This window comes from Rhinopithecus roxellana, chromosome 15 (genome assembly GCF_007565055.1).
Source record: "Rhinopithecus roxellana isolate Shanxi Qingling chromosome 15, ASM756505v1, whole genome shotgun sequence".
NCBI lineage: Eukaryota > Metazoa > Chordata > Mammalia > Primates > Cercopithecidae > Rhinopithecus > Rhinopithecus roxellana.
Window position 1 is genome coordinate 99,314,202 of NC_044563.1, and position 16,471 is coordinate 99,330,672.

Sequence of the window (16,471 nt, forward strand, 5' to 3'; positions counted from 1 at the left end):
GCAAAGGATATGAACAGACATTTCTCAAAAGAAGACATTCATACAGCCAACAGACACATGAAAAAATGCTCATCATCACTCGCCATCAGAGAAATGCAAATCAAAACCACAATGAGATACCATCTCACACCAGTTAGAATGGCAATCATTAAAAAGTCAGGAAACAACCGGTGTTGGAGAGGATGTGGAGAAATAGGAACGCTTTTACACTGTTGGTGGGATTGTAAACTAGTTCAACCATTATGGAAAACAGTATGGCAATTTCTCAAGGATCTAGAACTAAATGTACCATATGACCCAGCCATCCCACTACTGGGTATATACCCAAAGGATTATAAATTATTCTACTACAAAGACACATGCACACGTATGTTTATTGCGGCACTATTCACAATAGCAAAGACTTGGAATCAACCCAAATGTCCATCTGTGACAGACTGGATTAAGAAAATGTGGCACATATACACCATGGAATACTATGCAGCCATAAAAAAGGATGAGTTTGCGTCCTTTGTAGGGACATGGATGCAGCTGGAAACCATCATTCTTAGCAAACTATCACAAGAACAGAAAACCAAACACCACATGTTCTCACTCATAGGTGGGAACTGAACAATGAGATCACTTGGACTCGGGAAGGGGAACATCACACACTGGGGCCTATCATGGGGATGGGGGAGGGGGGAGGGATTGCATTGGGAGTTATACCTGATATAAATGATGAATTGATGGGCGCTGACGAGTTGATGTGTGCAGCACACCAACATGGCAGAAGTATACATATGTAACAAACCTGCACGTTATGCACATGTACCCTAGAACTTAAAGTATAATAAAAAAATAAATAAATAAATAAAAATAGAAATAAAATAAAATAAAATAAAATTATCCCATTTGTCTATTTTTGCTTTAGTTTCCTGTGCTTGTGGTATATTGCTCAAGAAGTCTTTGCCTACTCCATTGTCTTGGAGAGTTTTCCCAATGTTTTCCTGTAGTAGTTTCATATTTTGAGGTCTTCAATTTAAATCTTTAATACATTTTGATTTTTTATATGGTAAGAGATAGGATCTAGTTTCATTTTTCTGCCTACAGATATCCAGTTTTCCTATTTAGTGAAGAAACTGTCCTTTCCTTGATGTATGTTCTGAGAACTTTTATGGAAAATAAGTTCACTGTAGATGTATGGATTTATGTTGGGGTCCTCTATTATGTTCCATTGGTCCATGTGTCTGTTTTTATGCCAGTGCCATGCTGTTTTGATCACTGTAGCTCTCAAGTATAATTTGAAGTCTGGTAATACGATTCCACCAGTTTTGTTCTTTTTGCTTAGGATAGTTTTGGCTATTCTAGCTCTTTTGTGATCTGATATAAACTTAAGCATTGGTTTTTCTATTTCTGTAAAGAATATCATTGTTATTTTGATAGGGATTACATTAAATCTCTAGATTGCTTTGGATAATATGGACATTTTAGCAATATTGTTTCTTATAATTCATGAACATGGAATATCTATTATTTTGTGTCATTTTCAATTTATTGCATCAGTGTTTTATAGTTTTTGTTATAGAGATCTTTCACTTATTTGGTTAATTCCCAGGTGTTGTATTTTATTTGTAGCTATTGTAAATAAGATTAGTTTCTTGATTTCTTTTTCAGATTGTTCACAGTTTGCATATAAAAATACTACTGATTTTTGTATGTTGATTTTGTATCCTGAAAATTTACTGAATTTGATCATCAGTTCTAATTGTTTTTGGATGGGGTCTTTAGATTTTCCCAAACATATGATTATATCATCTGTAAACAAGAAAAAGTTGATGTCTTCCTTTCCAATTTGGATGCCTTTTATTTCTTTCTCTTGTCTGATTGCTCTAGCTAGGACTTCCAGTACTTCCACCGCTGAAAAACAGTGGTGAAAGTGGGCATCCTTGTCATGTTCCAGATATAGGAGGAAAAGCTTTCAGTCTTTCCCCATTTAATATAATACTAGCTTGAGTTCATCATGTATGATTTTTATGATGTTGAGTTATATTCCTTCTGTACCCAGTTTATTGAGAGTTTTTATCAGGAAGAGATATTGAATTTTATCAAATGCTTTTTCAGCATCAATTGAAATTATCAGAGGTGTTTTGTCCTTCATTCTATTGATGATAATGTATCACATTGATTTATTTGTGTATGTTGAATTTGCCTTGCATCCCAGGGATAAATTCCACTTGGTCATGATGAATGAACTTTTTAATGTGTTGTTGAATTCAGTTTGCTAGTATTTTGTTGATAAATTTTGCATCAATACTTACCAGTGATACCAGTCTACAGGTTTTTTTCTCTTTTTTGATATATCTTTGTCTATTTTTGGTACCAGAGTAATACTGGCCTCACAGAATGAATTTGGAAGTGTTTCCTCCTCCTCTATTTTTTTGAAATAGTTTGAGTAGGATTGGTATTAGTTCATTTTTATTTTTTCTTTATTATACTTTAAGGTACATGTGCACAACGTGCAGGTTTGTTACATATGTATACTTGTGCCATGTTGGTGTGCTGCACCCATCATCAGCACCCATCAACTCATCATTTACATCAGGTGTAACTCCCAATGCCATCCCTCCCCACTCCCCTCTCCCCATAATAGGCCCCAGTGTGTGATGTTCCCCTTCCAGAGCAATGTTTGGTAGAATTCAGCAGTGAAGCCATTGAGTCTGAGGCTTTTTCTGGATGTCCATTTATGACAGCTTCAATCACACATTATTGATCTGCTTACATTTTGAATTTATTTATGGTTCAATCTTGATAGGTTGTATGTGTCTAGGAATTTGTCCATTTCTTCTAGATATTCCAATTTATTGGCACATAGTTGCTCATAGTAGCTACTAATGATCCTTTGAATTTCCGCAGTGTCAGATATAATGTCTCCTTTTCATGTGCGATTTTGATTATTTGTGTATTCTCTTTTTTTCTTAGTCTGGCTAAAGATTTGTTCATTTTAACTTAAGAAAAAAAACCTTTTTTTTTCTATTGATCTTTTGTATTGTTTTATTCATTTCAATTTCATTTATTTCTTCTCTGATTTTATTATATTTTTCTTCTACTAATTTTGGGTTTGGTTTACTCTTGCTTTTCTAGCTCCTTAGGATGCATCATTAGGCTGCTGATTTGAAGTTTTTCTTTTTCTTTTCTTTTTTTCTAATGATGTAGGCACTTATAGCTATGAACTTTCCTCTTAGTATTGCTTTTGCTGTATCCCGTAGGTCTTGGTATGCTGTGATTCCATTATCATTTGTCTCAAGAAATTTTTCAGTTCCCTTCTTAATTTCTTCATTGACCCATGGGTCATTCGGGAGCATTTTTTTGTGACTTAACATATGGTCTATCCTTGAGAATAATCTATGTGCTGACGAAAAGAATGTGTATTCTTCAGCCATTGGATAAAAGGTTTTGTAAATATTTATTAGGTCAGTTTGTTCCACAGTGTAGATTAAATCCAATCTTTGTTGATTTTCTGTCTGGAAGGTCTATCTAGTGCTGAAAGTTAGGTATTAAAGTCTCCAGCTATTGTTGCAGTGAGACGTATCTCTCTTTCCTTACCTCTCATAGTATTTCTTGTGTATATCTGGGTACTCAAGCATTGAGTGAATATGTATTTCAAATATTCTCTTGCTGAATTCAATATCCTCTTGCTGAATTCACCCCTTTATCTTTATATGGCGAACTTCTTTATGTCTTCTTATAGTTTTTGTCTTGAAATTTATTTTTTTCTGATATGAATATAGCTACTACTGCTCTTTTGTGATTTCCACTGGCATGAAATATTTTTTCTATCTCTGTATTTTCAATCTATGAGTGTCTTTATAGGTGAATTGTGTTGCTTGTAGGAAACAGGTTGTTGTGTATTATCGTTTTAACCATTCAGCCACTCTGTCTTTTGAGTAGAGAGGTTAGTCCATTTACATGCAGTGTTATTATTAATAAGTAAGGACTTACTCCTGCAATTTTATTATTTGTTTTCTGGTTGTTTTGTGGTCTATTCTTCCTTCTTTCCTTTCTTCCTGTCTTCCTTTTAGTGAAGGTGTTTTTCTCTAATGATACGGTGTAATTTTCTTTTCATTTTTTGTGTATCCCTTGTAAGTTTTTTGCTCTGAGGTTACCATGAGGTTTGCAAATACTAGCTTATAACCCATTATTTTAAGCCGATAACAGCTTATCACTGTTTGAAAACAAAACAAGCAAGTAAAAAGAAAACTAGTAAAAAAAATCTACACCTTAACTTTAATTACCTCCTTTTTAACCTTCTGCTGTTTCTATTTATATCTTATCGTACTGTCTATGTCTTTGAATGTTGTTGTAGTTATTATTTTATGTTAATTCATCATTTAGTCTTTCTACTTAGAATAGGAGTAGTTTATACATCACAGTTACAGTGTTAAAATATTCTGTGTTTTCCTGTGTACTTGCTATTACCAATGAGTTTTTTACATTCAGGCAATTATTTATTGCTCATTAATGTCCTTTTCTTTCTGATTGAAGTATTCTCTTTAGCACTTCTTATAGGACAGGTCTGGTGTTGATGAAATCTCTCAGGTTTTCTTTGTCTGAGAGCCTTTATTTCTCCTCATGTTTGAAGGATATTTTCACCAGATATATTACTCTATGGTAAAAGAGTAATTTTTTTTTTCATTGGCACTTTAAATATGTCATGCCGCTCTCTCTTGGCCTGTAAAGTTTCCACTGAAAGTCTGCTGCCAGACATATTGGAGCTCCTTTCTATGTTATTTGCTTTTTTATCTTACTGTTTTTAGGATTCTTTCATTATCCTTGAGCTTTGGGAGTTTGATTATTAAATGCCTTGAGGCATTGTTCTTTAGGTTGAATCTGCTTGGTGTTCTATAACCTTCTTCTACTTAAATATTAATATTTTTCTCTAGGTTTGGGAAGTTCTCTGATATTACCTATTTGAGTAAACTTTATACCCCTATCTCTTTCTACCCCTATCTCTTTCTACCTTATCTTTAAGGGTAAAATTCTTAGATTTGCCCTTTTGTGGCTGTTTTCTAAATCTTGAGGGTGTGCTTCATTTTTCTTTTTTCTTTTGCCTAGTCTGACTATATATTTTCAAATAGTCTATCTTAAAGTTTACTAATTCTTTCTTCTGCTAGATCAATTCTACTATTAAAAGACTCATGCTTTCTCCAGTATGTCAGTTGCATTTTTCAGCTTCAGAGTTTCTGTTGGATTCTCTTTAGTGTCTGGTAGAAATCTGAATTCCTTCTTGGCATTCTACTGATTTTTTTTTTTTTTTTTTTTTTTTTTTTTTTTTTTTTTTACTTTCCTCATAACACCTATTTTGATTTATCTGTCAGAAAGGTCACATATCTCTCTTTCTCCAAGATTGGTCCCCGGTGCCATATTTGGTTCATTTGGTGAAGTCACGTTTTCCTGGATGGTCTTGATACTTGTGCATGTTTATCTGTGTCTGGCCACTGAAGAGTTAAGCATTTATTGCAGTTTTTCGCAGGCTGGGCTTGTTTGTAACCTACCTTTCTTGGGCAGGCTTTTCCAGGTACTTGAAAGGACTTTCATATGGTTATCTAGCTGTATCTGCTTTAGGGGACACCCCAAGCCCAGTAATGTGGTAGTTCTTTGAGACTAGTAGAGGTACTGCCTTGATAGTCTTGAACAAGATCTGAAAGAATTCTCTGGATTAGCAGGCAGAGACTCTTGTTCTCTTTCCTTACTTTCTCCCAAACAAATTGAGTCTCTCTGTTCTGAGCCACCTGGAGCTGGGGATGAAGTGACATAAGTACCCTGGAGGCCACCACCCCTGGAACTGTGCTGGGTCAGACCTGAAGCCAGCACAGCATTCAGTCTCACCTATGGCCTGCTATAACCACTACTGAAAGTCACTCGCTGGTGACTGCCTATGTTTGTTCAAGGCCCTGGGGCTCTACAATTAGCATGTAGCAAAGTGAGCCAGGCCAGTGTCCTTCCTTTCAGGGTGGTGAGATCCCCTAGGGCCTAGGCGGATCCAGAGGTGCCATCCAGGAGCGAGGGACTAGAGTCAAAATCCTTAGAAGTCTACTTGGTGTTCTATTGTGCTGCAGCTGAGTTGATACTCAAACCACAAGACACAGTCCTTCCCATTCTTCCCTCCCCTTTCCAAAGGCAGAGGAGCCTCACCACATGGTTACTGCCACCAAAAGCCCATAGGTCGTACTGCCAGTCTACTGCCAGTGTTCCCTTAAGGCCCAAGGTCTCTCAAGTTAGCTTTTGGTGAATGTTGCCTGGTCTAGAACTCACCCTTCAGGGCAGTGGGCTCCCTTCTGTCCCTGGGCAGGTCCAGGAATGCTGTCAAAGAGCCAACTCCTGGGATCAGGGACCCCAAGAGCCCTCTTAGTTCTCCACACCTCTGTGGCTGAGCTGGTACCTAAGGTTCTAGACAAACTCTCCTTTACTTTTCATAGCAGATGATTAATCCTGCCAAGACTGTCTTTCTTTTCAAAGCAGTGGGTTCCTTTCTTGCCCAGGATGTGTCTAGAAATTTCATACAGGAGCTAGGGTCTGAAAAGAGGACTTCACAACCATGACCAGTGCCCTATACTCCTGTGACTGAGCTGGTATCCAAGAAGCAAGAAAAAGTTCTCCCCACTCTTCCTCCTCCTCTCCTAAAGTGGGAGGAAGGTATCTCTTATGGATCTTCAAGCTGTGCAGCCTGGACCAAGGAAAGGCATGGCATCAACACTCCCCCAGCACTCCACCCCAGCTGATATTTTAGAGGTCACATGTTTTCCAAGTCCACTAGCTCTGAGCCCAGTTCAACACGGACTTGCCTAGGAGTTGCAGTCCTTGTGGCCTAGACTACCTTTCAAGTTTATTTAGGGCCCCAGGGCACTCGAGCCTGAGGTGGTGAGGCTTTCAGGAACTCAAGTTCTGACCACTGCGATGGGAGATTTCCCTCTGGCTAGGACTGGTTTAAATATTCCCTCTGGGCCGGGCACTGTGGCTCACACCTGTAATCCAACCACTTTGGGAGGCCAAGGTGAGTGGATCACCTGTGGTCAGAAGTTCAAGGCCAGCCTGACCAACATGGTGAAACCCTCATCTCTACTAAAAATACAAAAATTAGCAGGGTGTGGTAGTGGGTGCCTATAATCCCAGCTACTTGGGAGGCTGAGGCACAAGAATCACTTGAACCCAGGAGGCAGAGATTGCAGTGAGCCAATATCACGCCATTGCACTCCACCCTGGGCAACAGAGCAAGACTCTGTCTCAAAAAAATAAATAAATAAATAATTTAAGTAAATAAATAAATAAATAAATTCCCTCTGTGGGTGGGTGTCAGCTGAGTTTGGTCTGGTTTTGCTTTCTTCTATAACCAGGCAACACTGAATTTAATGTCTCACAATTGCTGCACTCTCCCTCTCCCAAGCAAACAGATTTTCTCTTCTGTGTTGCGGGGCCACTGCTGGGGGATGGAGGAATGGTGGTCTCAGTGATTCAAGACTGTTTTTCCTACCTCTTCAGTGCATCTTTCAGCAATTTGAAGTTTAAACCAGATACTGTGAGTGCTCACCTGATTTTTGGTTCTTACCAAAGTGCTTTTTATGTGCAGCAATGTCCTTGCCAAGAGGACAATCAGTGGAGCCTTCTATTCTGCCAACTTGCTCTGCCTCCATCTCCTATATTTAAGTGTAATTTTCTTACAAGTTTTAGTTAGAGATTAGATAGATTGATAAGTAAAGATAGATAGCCCTTGTTTGATTTTTGAAATGTGTAACATCATCAAACCAATATATAAATTTGGGATAATATAATGGAAATACTTTATTATTTAAAAAGATGACACTCAGGAGAAAAAAATCACATGTGGGGAAATGAATCTGAAATATACACTATGGGTGAAATGGAAAAATATATAAAGTAAATACAGCATTGTCAATTGTGTCATATAACTGAATTTTAATATTCTGTAAGTTACATGTTCTTAACACTGTTGAAAGATAAATGAAAGCCGGGCGCAGTGGCTCACGCCTGTAATCCCAGCACTTTGCGAGGCGGAGGCGGGCAGATCACGAGGTTAGGAAATGGAGACCATCTTGGCTAACACAGTGAAAACCTGTCTCTACTAAAAAATAAAAAAAAAAAAATTAGCCAGGTGCGGTGGCGGGCGCCTGTAGTCCCAGCTACTCTGGAGGCTGAGGCAGGAGAATGGCGTGAACCCGGGAGGCGGAGCTTGCAGTGAGCCGAAATCGTGCCTCTGTGCTCCAGCCTGGGCCACAGAGCCAGACTCTGTCTCAAAAAAAAAAAAAAAAAAGATAAATGAAAGGGAGAAAAGATACAGTTAACTATGTACCTTGTCATTCAGAAAGGTCTGATCTTCTCTATAGTATAAAATTTCTATTATCTTCAAAGCTATTGGTATACATCTCAATATTTGCAGTTTATTTCAAATTTTAATGAATTATATATATACACACATGAATGAATATACATACAAGCTTATGTGTGTATGCATATTTTAAAGAAAAAAAATGCACCTATAATGAAAGGCTGGAGTTTTTATCTAGATTAATGTTGTACTGTGCCACTTAATAGCAAGGTGGACATAGGGAAGAAGTATTTCATTTAAGGCTTAAATTTCTCACTCATAAAATGGGGATACCACAACCTACTCCTTTTTTACCATTGTATTAAATAAGATTTTTTAAATGCATACAAAGAGCTTTGCACAGTGCCTGGCACATGATAAATGCTCAATATTATTGGAAGCTATTTTATTATATCACCTCTATTGTTAATTTAAATGAGTTATTGATTTATTAGATGGAAATTTACAAACTAGTAATCATGAACAAGTATATTTTTTCATATTGAGAAAACATTTTCAGAGTTAAATGCATGTTTGTTGATATAGTAAGAACCCTACAGTCTCTTGGCTTGCAGCTCTGCAGTCAAATTCCCAAGATACCCTCACTGTGAGAAGTCTCCACTGTAGACAGCTAGCGTTGTATCATGCCCTATCATCTAGTCCACTAAGACAACAGGAGAGTCAAGAGAACGTTTTAGCATATGGAACACACTATAGAGCATGAATGTCTTCTAAATCATCCTTGCAAACCTCTAGCCGACTTTCCTATGATGCTTTTTCATTCTTCTTATCTAATTAGTACTGTCTGTAAGGAGGTTTGATATTTCTCAACATTTAGCCATTTTCTTCGGTTCTTGTAGCATAGACAAGGCAGAAGGAGTAGTGGAAAAGAAGTGTTGAATGAAAGACTATGCTTACACATTTTTTCACACATTCAAATTGTTTTGCTTTCTAGTTATTTTTTTCCTACACTGTATTCTGTCCCTTCATTCTCTTCTGACTCAAATGGAAAATTACACACATATTTCTGGCCACAAAAGGAAAAATATTTTTTCTACATTTGAAAATTCGAACGCCAGTAAATAGTCGTAGAGGTTAAAAAAAAAAAAAAAAAAAAAGTTTTCTTCTTCTCCCACCATTGCTCTCCACTATGCTTAAAGTGATCCCAAACCTCAGCTTCAAATAAATCCTAAGCACTTTTATGTACTAGAGCAGTCGCATTTTCACGTATTTAAAAATTCCAGTTTAATTTAATTAGAAAAATTAAATCTCCAATCCAATTCCATGTTCTCCCATTCCTTCCCAGCACAGGCCTGACCCAACAGCTATGATCTGTCTTTTCTTTCTTCCTTCCACTTTATTTCCTACTTTCCAGCTGTGCTCTGGCACTTTCCAGGTCAGACAAGAAGGAGAAAAATTTCCACTTAGATGGTGCAATTTGTGGTTCTCACATGGGTGTTAAATGTTCTATATGATGGCCTTTATCCACACGCTGCTGCTTTCTCTTGTGGGGTGCATTGGGTTCTTTGAAGACATCTTGCCCCCTAGCAGTCAGCCTTATTGGGTGTGATCCTAACAACCCTATTCAAACCTATCTTCATGACTACTTGGTTCACAGTTACCATTCCACATTCCCCGCCAGCCAAAATCTAGAATTATAGGATATTCTCAGGAACTATTTTGGCCTATTCTCCTGAGTTTACTCAAGTAGATCAGTATGAAATTGAGGTATTCTAGAAAACTCTGAAGCTCAATAGCCTCCAGACAAGGCATGATCGGTAAGCATCTGAACTTCTCTGGAGTGGTTGTCTTGCTCCTCTCCTTATTTACCTTGATGAAGAAATAATATCCCCACTTCTCTATTGACAGCTGGGGTTGGAGGGAGATGCTATAGCAAATCCACCTTCTAAACTGACAACCTTGTTTTAAGACAGCATTACTTGCGCATGTATGTATATGAGTTGGAGGCAAGCAATGAGAAAGAGTCATAAAATTGGTTTCCCTAATTCGTAGCGAGACCCGTTTTCTTCAGCCATTCTCACTTTAGCATCTGAGATTACATGTGACTCATTCCACGTTCAGAAAATAGTCGTTTAACTTCCTCTTACAATTTCTTAAGTTGTATATTACCTTCTGACTCCTACAAAGGATACTGCTCTGTTGACATTTGTATTTTCACAGTTCTTGTCCATGACGGTGACTTACAAAATTCCCTTGAGTTCAAAAGTTATGGAAGAGACACAAAGGAATATTATTATAAGATGGGCTGGATTAGTTTTATCTGGGGGTATGTAAATTGGCTTTGTATATGCTTCTTCTTGCCTTTTCTTTCTCCCCTTTTCAGCAACAAATCTGATACAAAGATTATTTTACCTATTCTTTGCTTTTAGTTCATTGTGGATCCAGATAAACAAAGAGAATATGAGTTGAGATAAATACCATTCATTTTATACACTGACCTCCTATCTTCTTGACTATTGCTACTTATAAAGAGGTTTATAAATCAGAAAATTCTTACATTTCCTGAAATATCCTAGCAATCTCTTTCACAAATTCAAATAGCTATTTTGCCTAGATTTGCAGATTGAAACAAGCTATGGCAAAACTGAAAGCATAATTCCTTTGGTACTACCAAAACAATATTATTGGAATATCCAAGAAGGATATTCTGTTTCAAGATTATGTGTGCATAGACTCATGCTGAGCTTTCAGCGACTCTCATAGAAGACTTCACCACTTTCTCTTTTTTGAATCTAAACCTATAATAATATTAAATAATATTTATTGATTATAGTTCCGGGTACCATGATGAATAATCATGAAAATAACCTTAAGAAGCAGGTATAATTAGTGTCTCCATGAGACAATGGAAATACAGGTTAAAAAATATTTTCAGTAAAGCAATTAGAGTGGTAGAACTGAGATTCAAGCCTAGATCTTTCTCACTCGTACTTCTCACTCCCACAAGAAAACCTTTACCATTTGTACATACCACTTTATCCACCCTAATAAGAATAAAAGCATTATTTAAACTGTTTAGGAAGTACCACTGGTTTTTTCAGGGGATGGGGGTGGGGTGGTGGGCAAGGGGAACTCCTTCAATTTAAATCTTTCTGTAAACTAAGCCTGAGTTAGAATCAATAATGGAAATATTCCTGTGCTACATACTTCAGTTTGAGTAGAAAAAATATATTATTTTTTAAATGTTCCTCTTGACTTCTACCTTTGTATACAAACTCCCTCCCTTCCCTCTTTTCATTGTTCGGCACCTTTCTTTACAAACCAATTGCCAGATAACCATTGAGCTCCAAAAATATGACCTTTCCCAGGTCTCGAATAAAGCTATACTTTTCAATGAGTGGGGTAAGCGCTTACTGTAAATTGGAAATTTTTCAGGGAAAAAAAGATTGCTAAATTATCTCATGTTTTATTTTAGTTAAGTGCTAATTAAAGTGTGTTATTAGTGTGACTCACTTTGTTCAACCTACTGAGAAGTTCTTTGATATTCTGGCATGGTTCAACTAAGGTAGTACACTATATTTTATTCATTCTGTGTTTCCAAGAATGTTTTCAATGTTTAAGAGGAAAAGAGACATGAGTTTAGTTTGTATTTCAACATGCCAGGTAAGACTTAACACAGCTAGGCATCTGTAGCTTGTGGACAAAGTATCAATTACATTATCTGCTTACGGAGGAGCTTTCCTCAGAAAGAAATTCAGAAGAATCAAACTTAAACCTGCTAACCATATGTATAAACTTGATTCTCTAAGCTAATATGCTCATGACATTTATCAGTAGTTGACTGAGGAAGAAGAGTCTAGCTGCTTAATCCTGGATTCAAATTTTATTAATTATATTTAAAATATATTTGGTCTTAAGGTAAACATGTATTTCTCTGGACTCAGTGAAAGCATTTATTAGATATTTGATTATATTAATTTTGTGCTTCTAGCAAGAATTATAGAACTTTAACACCATAAGGGCTCAGAAAGATTAAGTCAAATCCCTTCAGATCACGAATATGTTGTTTTATAAAGGGATATAATTAAAACCAGTGGACTCCATCAGTGCAGAGATAATAATTGTGTGCCACCAACTTGAAAAGGAAATGAATGTACATGGGTTTCACTGATTAGCTGCATGTAATTAGGAAATGTAAGCCAATTGGAATTAGAGCACCCAATTCAAATCTTGTGCCCACGACAACAAAACACTGCCTGAGATGAAGCTATTACAGCCTAAAGTTTTCCATTAGTGAATCCAATTATATCTAGTAAACTTTTTTTAAAATTTGAGTAGCTGTTACTTATACATATATGGTATTGAAACATGGTAAGCCATAATGCCTCTTTTGTCAGTTATTGTTCATTAAAATTGGAGGTAGGGTAAGACAAGCATGATCTTATTTCTTTACATTAAGTTGAAAATGGCCTATCTTATCTTGAAAATAAATTAGAGGCAGTAAGAAAACCTCAAGGACCTGATTCTCAAGTAATAAAATAAATGTTTTTAAAACTTAAATCATTAGTTGAAAATTGAAATCAGAGAGTACTTTCAAAAAATGAATTAAATTGAAGTGAATCAAATCATAGAAAGCCTTCTTTTGCTTTCTTAGTTTCTCAAAATGGAAATTTTCCCCAGAATATTCACTTGTTTTTTCTTTTTCTATGTTTTACTCACAAAGTTAAAACTTTGAAAAATCTAAATTGGTACACTGTTTTTTAAAAATGAAAAAGTATCAATGGACATGAAACAATCCAACAAAAGCTTCAACAATTTTGATTTCAAATAGTTACTTTGTTTTATTCTATTCATATCTTTTAAATAGGCTTCTAGATGTTCACTAGAGCGCCTAGAGCCTACTGTAAAACTGTAATCTAGAGTTTCTGAGCATCATTTTTTTTTTTTTTGTTTTTAGATGATGTTTTAGGGTTGAACAAAGTAGAAAAGAATCTTCAATGCCTAGTCTTTCCACAGAAACCTATAATCTTAGGAATGATGTCCTCAAACAAGAGGATTCAAAGCCCTAAATTTAGAGTACAAATTTAGTTCAATTTAATGGACAAAGTACTGGGTCTGGTATACATTACCCATGATGTTATTTAAATGTGAGTTTCCAGATAAATGTGAAGAGTGTATGTGTGTATGTGTGTGTATACATTTTTTAAAAAACAATAATACTAAGAGAAGCAGTAATGGCACGATATCAATAAACCATTAATATCTTGTATCCACTATTTATTTGACTGTGCTTTGATGGTCACAATATTCAGAAGTCTGAGATTAGTCAAAAAGAGAATATTTGAAAATTTGGATCCCTGTCCTTTTACATATGCAGTTAAACCAGCTCCATTCTTGTGTGTCTTACCTATAACATTGACCAGAAAATAAATTTAGACTAATACAAGAGAACAGTGGTTTTTCAGACATGGTGATAAGGCATACTGACATGTCACAGTTTGTTACATGTGGCCATAACTATGACTACTAATACATAACTCAATAAATGATTTGTTTGCTGTTCATATAAATTAGGTCATATTTACAGATATTGCTCTAATTGCATCATTTTTCTCAGCTGAATTCCATGTGATTTATTGAAAGAGAGGAAAAAGGGTATCCAATTCCATGCAATTCTGAGAGAATCCATGAGATGAACTCCTCATATGAATAATCCTCAGTATGTATGCAACAGTGAAAGAATAGAGATTGGTAACTGCTGCTGCATAATCCTATATTGGCAGCAGCTGCATGTGCCTAAGCAAGAGAATTGTGTTCTCGGAGAAAAGTGCCAAAGGATACTGAAATGTAGACCCTGACAAATAAAGGTTATTTATTTCAATTGAGTCAATTCTATATTCACAGGTTTTGCTCACCCTCTTTTCTGGCCCAAGGAGAATTTGTGTTTTTTTCCTTTCCAGGAGTATATAAATTCCACTTCAGTTTTTCTGGTGTATAAAACGCTGTGTGAATATCTACCAGTAATTAATAGCCTTTCATTCCAAGTAAGTAATATATAGGAGTGAATTTATTGTTTATGAGTATATCAATATCGTTTAAAAACGATATGCTGGAATAGAAAGGCAATGCTGAAGTGTAAAATTGCTAATGCAGGCTCATAGCCTGGAAAATGATTTCTTTTAATAGTTTACTTCATTTAAAAGTTCGTCATTTGAAAATGTTCCCTTTCAACTGCAGATTTTGTGGTTTAGTGCATTGAAGGGGAAATTTATTCCTTTGACACATTTATTCTTTTAATAGTTATTCATTTGAAAAAGTTTCACTGGTTGCCTATAACTTTTGCAGTTTGCAGAGAGATTAATTCTTGACAGATTTTTTTAAATGTTTATTCGTTTAAGTAGGTTCTCACTACATGGAATTGTTGCTAAGGTTTAAAAAAAAACAAAAAAACTGGAGCTTCCTGGGGGTTCTGGTAAGGCAGTAACGCTAATCTTGACCTGTGGATTTTTCAGTGGCTCTGCAAGCCCCGGGATAACAAAAAAGGGTCACGTCATTAGCAAAGAGGAGAAAAGTGAGCTATTTTATGGGCAAAATTTACCAATCATTATTAGATGTTCTTAGCTATAGTGTTAATTATTATTTAGAAATTGCTACCACAGAGCATTTTCAAGAGGTGTGGTACGATAAGTGGACACGAAAAAAAAAAAAAAAACATATCAAAATCTGCCACATAGATTTGAAAGCAGGGTGTTTCTGTCACCAATATTTTGTTTTAATCTTTAATATGACCATCTGACTTCAAACAAACTTTTGACTTATTTCAGGATTTTATCCAACTTAGGTTGGGAGTTCTTATTCTCCTCACTCTCCACCCATTTTTATCTGCAGTTCCGAAGACAGCGCCCACCAATGTAAGTGGAAGAAGTGGAAGAAGGCATGAGTTAGTCATTGCCTGGGAGGTAAGAAAAATACATCTCTCACAGAGTACTTCAGGTGTTTGTTTGGCTTAGTGTCGATTTAATTATTTTATGATTAAGTAGTCCATTTGATTCATTTAGAGGCTAAAACCAGTGGGAGGAAGGAATTAACCACTGCTGAATAAATGCCACATTACCCAGGCTATCTCATTTAACCCATACAACAATCTTATTAGTGGGGATGATTTTCTTCATTTTACAAATCATGAAACTGAGGCATTGTTACATACTTTCCCTAACAAACAGAATTGTGACTTTGATTATAAAATTTGTGTTACGTTGTCTATCTCATCATATGGCCTCCAAAGTATCATTTGTCAAAGAAAAACAGTGGAGATGAAAGGGGAGGGGGTGTGAAGAGTACATTTATTCTCCATGAAGCCACATTCCTTTTTTGATGTTAAATAACCTTATTATTAAATATAACTATGTAGCTCACAGGAATCTGTCTTAGAATATACAGAAATGGAAATGTCTGTTAGAGCAAATAGAGCAACTCCTTGACAATCTCTAAGAACAATAAGAAAGTGTACAGAGATATCTTTTCCCAGTAAGAATTATTCCGTGAGCACATCACCTATCCTATTTTTTTTTGTCCTTTCCCCCTTTTCTTCAATAAAACTTCATATGTTGTTTTTGATGTCTATAGAGGTATTAACTTTCCAATAGCTGACCTTGGCTGAGATGAAATCTCTCTAAATGGAACTGCCTTTCCATGTAAGCTTTCATATAATGGGCTTTGTCTCTCTTCCACCACTTAATACATGGCTTTTCTTCATAACAAAATTCAAGGAAAAAATCTACTTAGGAAATATTTATTGCGTATCTACTGTGTGTGAAGCACTGTGCTAGACAGTGGCTGGTAACTTTTCCACATTGACTGGTCAATCACAATTATTCTTTTCTATGGTGTGCAGTTGAAGCCCATGTAACAAATTTAAATCTATGCCATGTAGCACAAGAAGCTTCTTGAATACCATAGTCCAATTTTTTCATGTCAGTAACCATAAAAGCAATTGCAAAGCACACTAGAAAAAAAGGTTTTAACATTACTATATCTTACTTTTGTGGTCTAAAGGGTTCTGCAGAACATTACCAATGACAAGATATTCCCAACCACCAGACCATAGGACAGTTTTCCCCAACATGTTAATCCAAAAATCTTCATTTC

The 16,471-nt window shown here is 36.1% G+C and overlaps 1 protein-coding gene across 2 annotated transcripts in view; it reads left to right on the forward strand.

The window, feature by feature from the left end:
* CNTN5 (contactin 5) overlaps positions 1–16,471 on the forward strand; it is an 834,919-nt gene that overhangs the window by 757,085 nt on the left and 61,363 nt on the right. For both annotated transcript variants that reach the window (XM_030918933.1, XM_010357543.1), the window contains one exon: positions 15,212–15,282. In XM_030918933.1, coding sequence (XP_030774793.1) covers positions 15,212–15,282 — 71 coding nt within the window. The remainder of the gene's footprint in view (positions 1–15,211; positions 15,283–16,471) is intronic.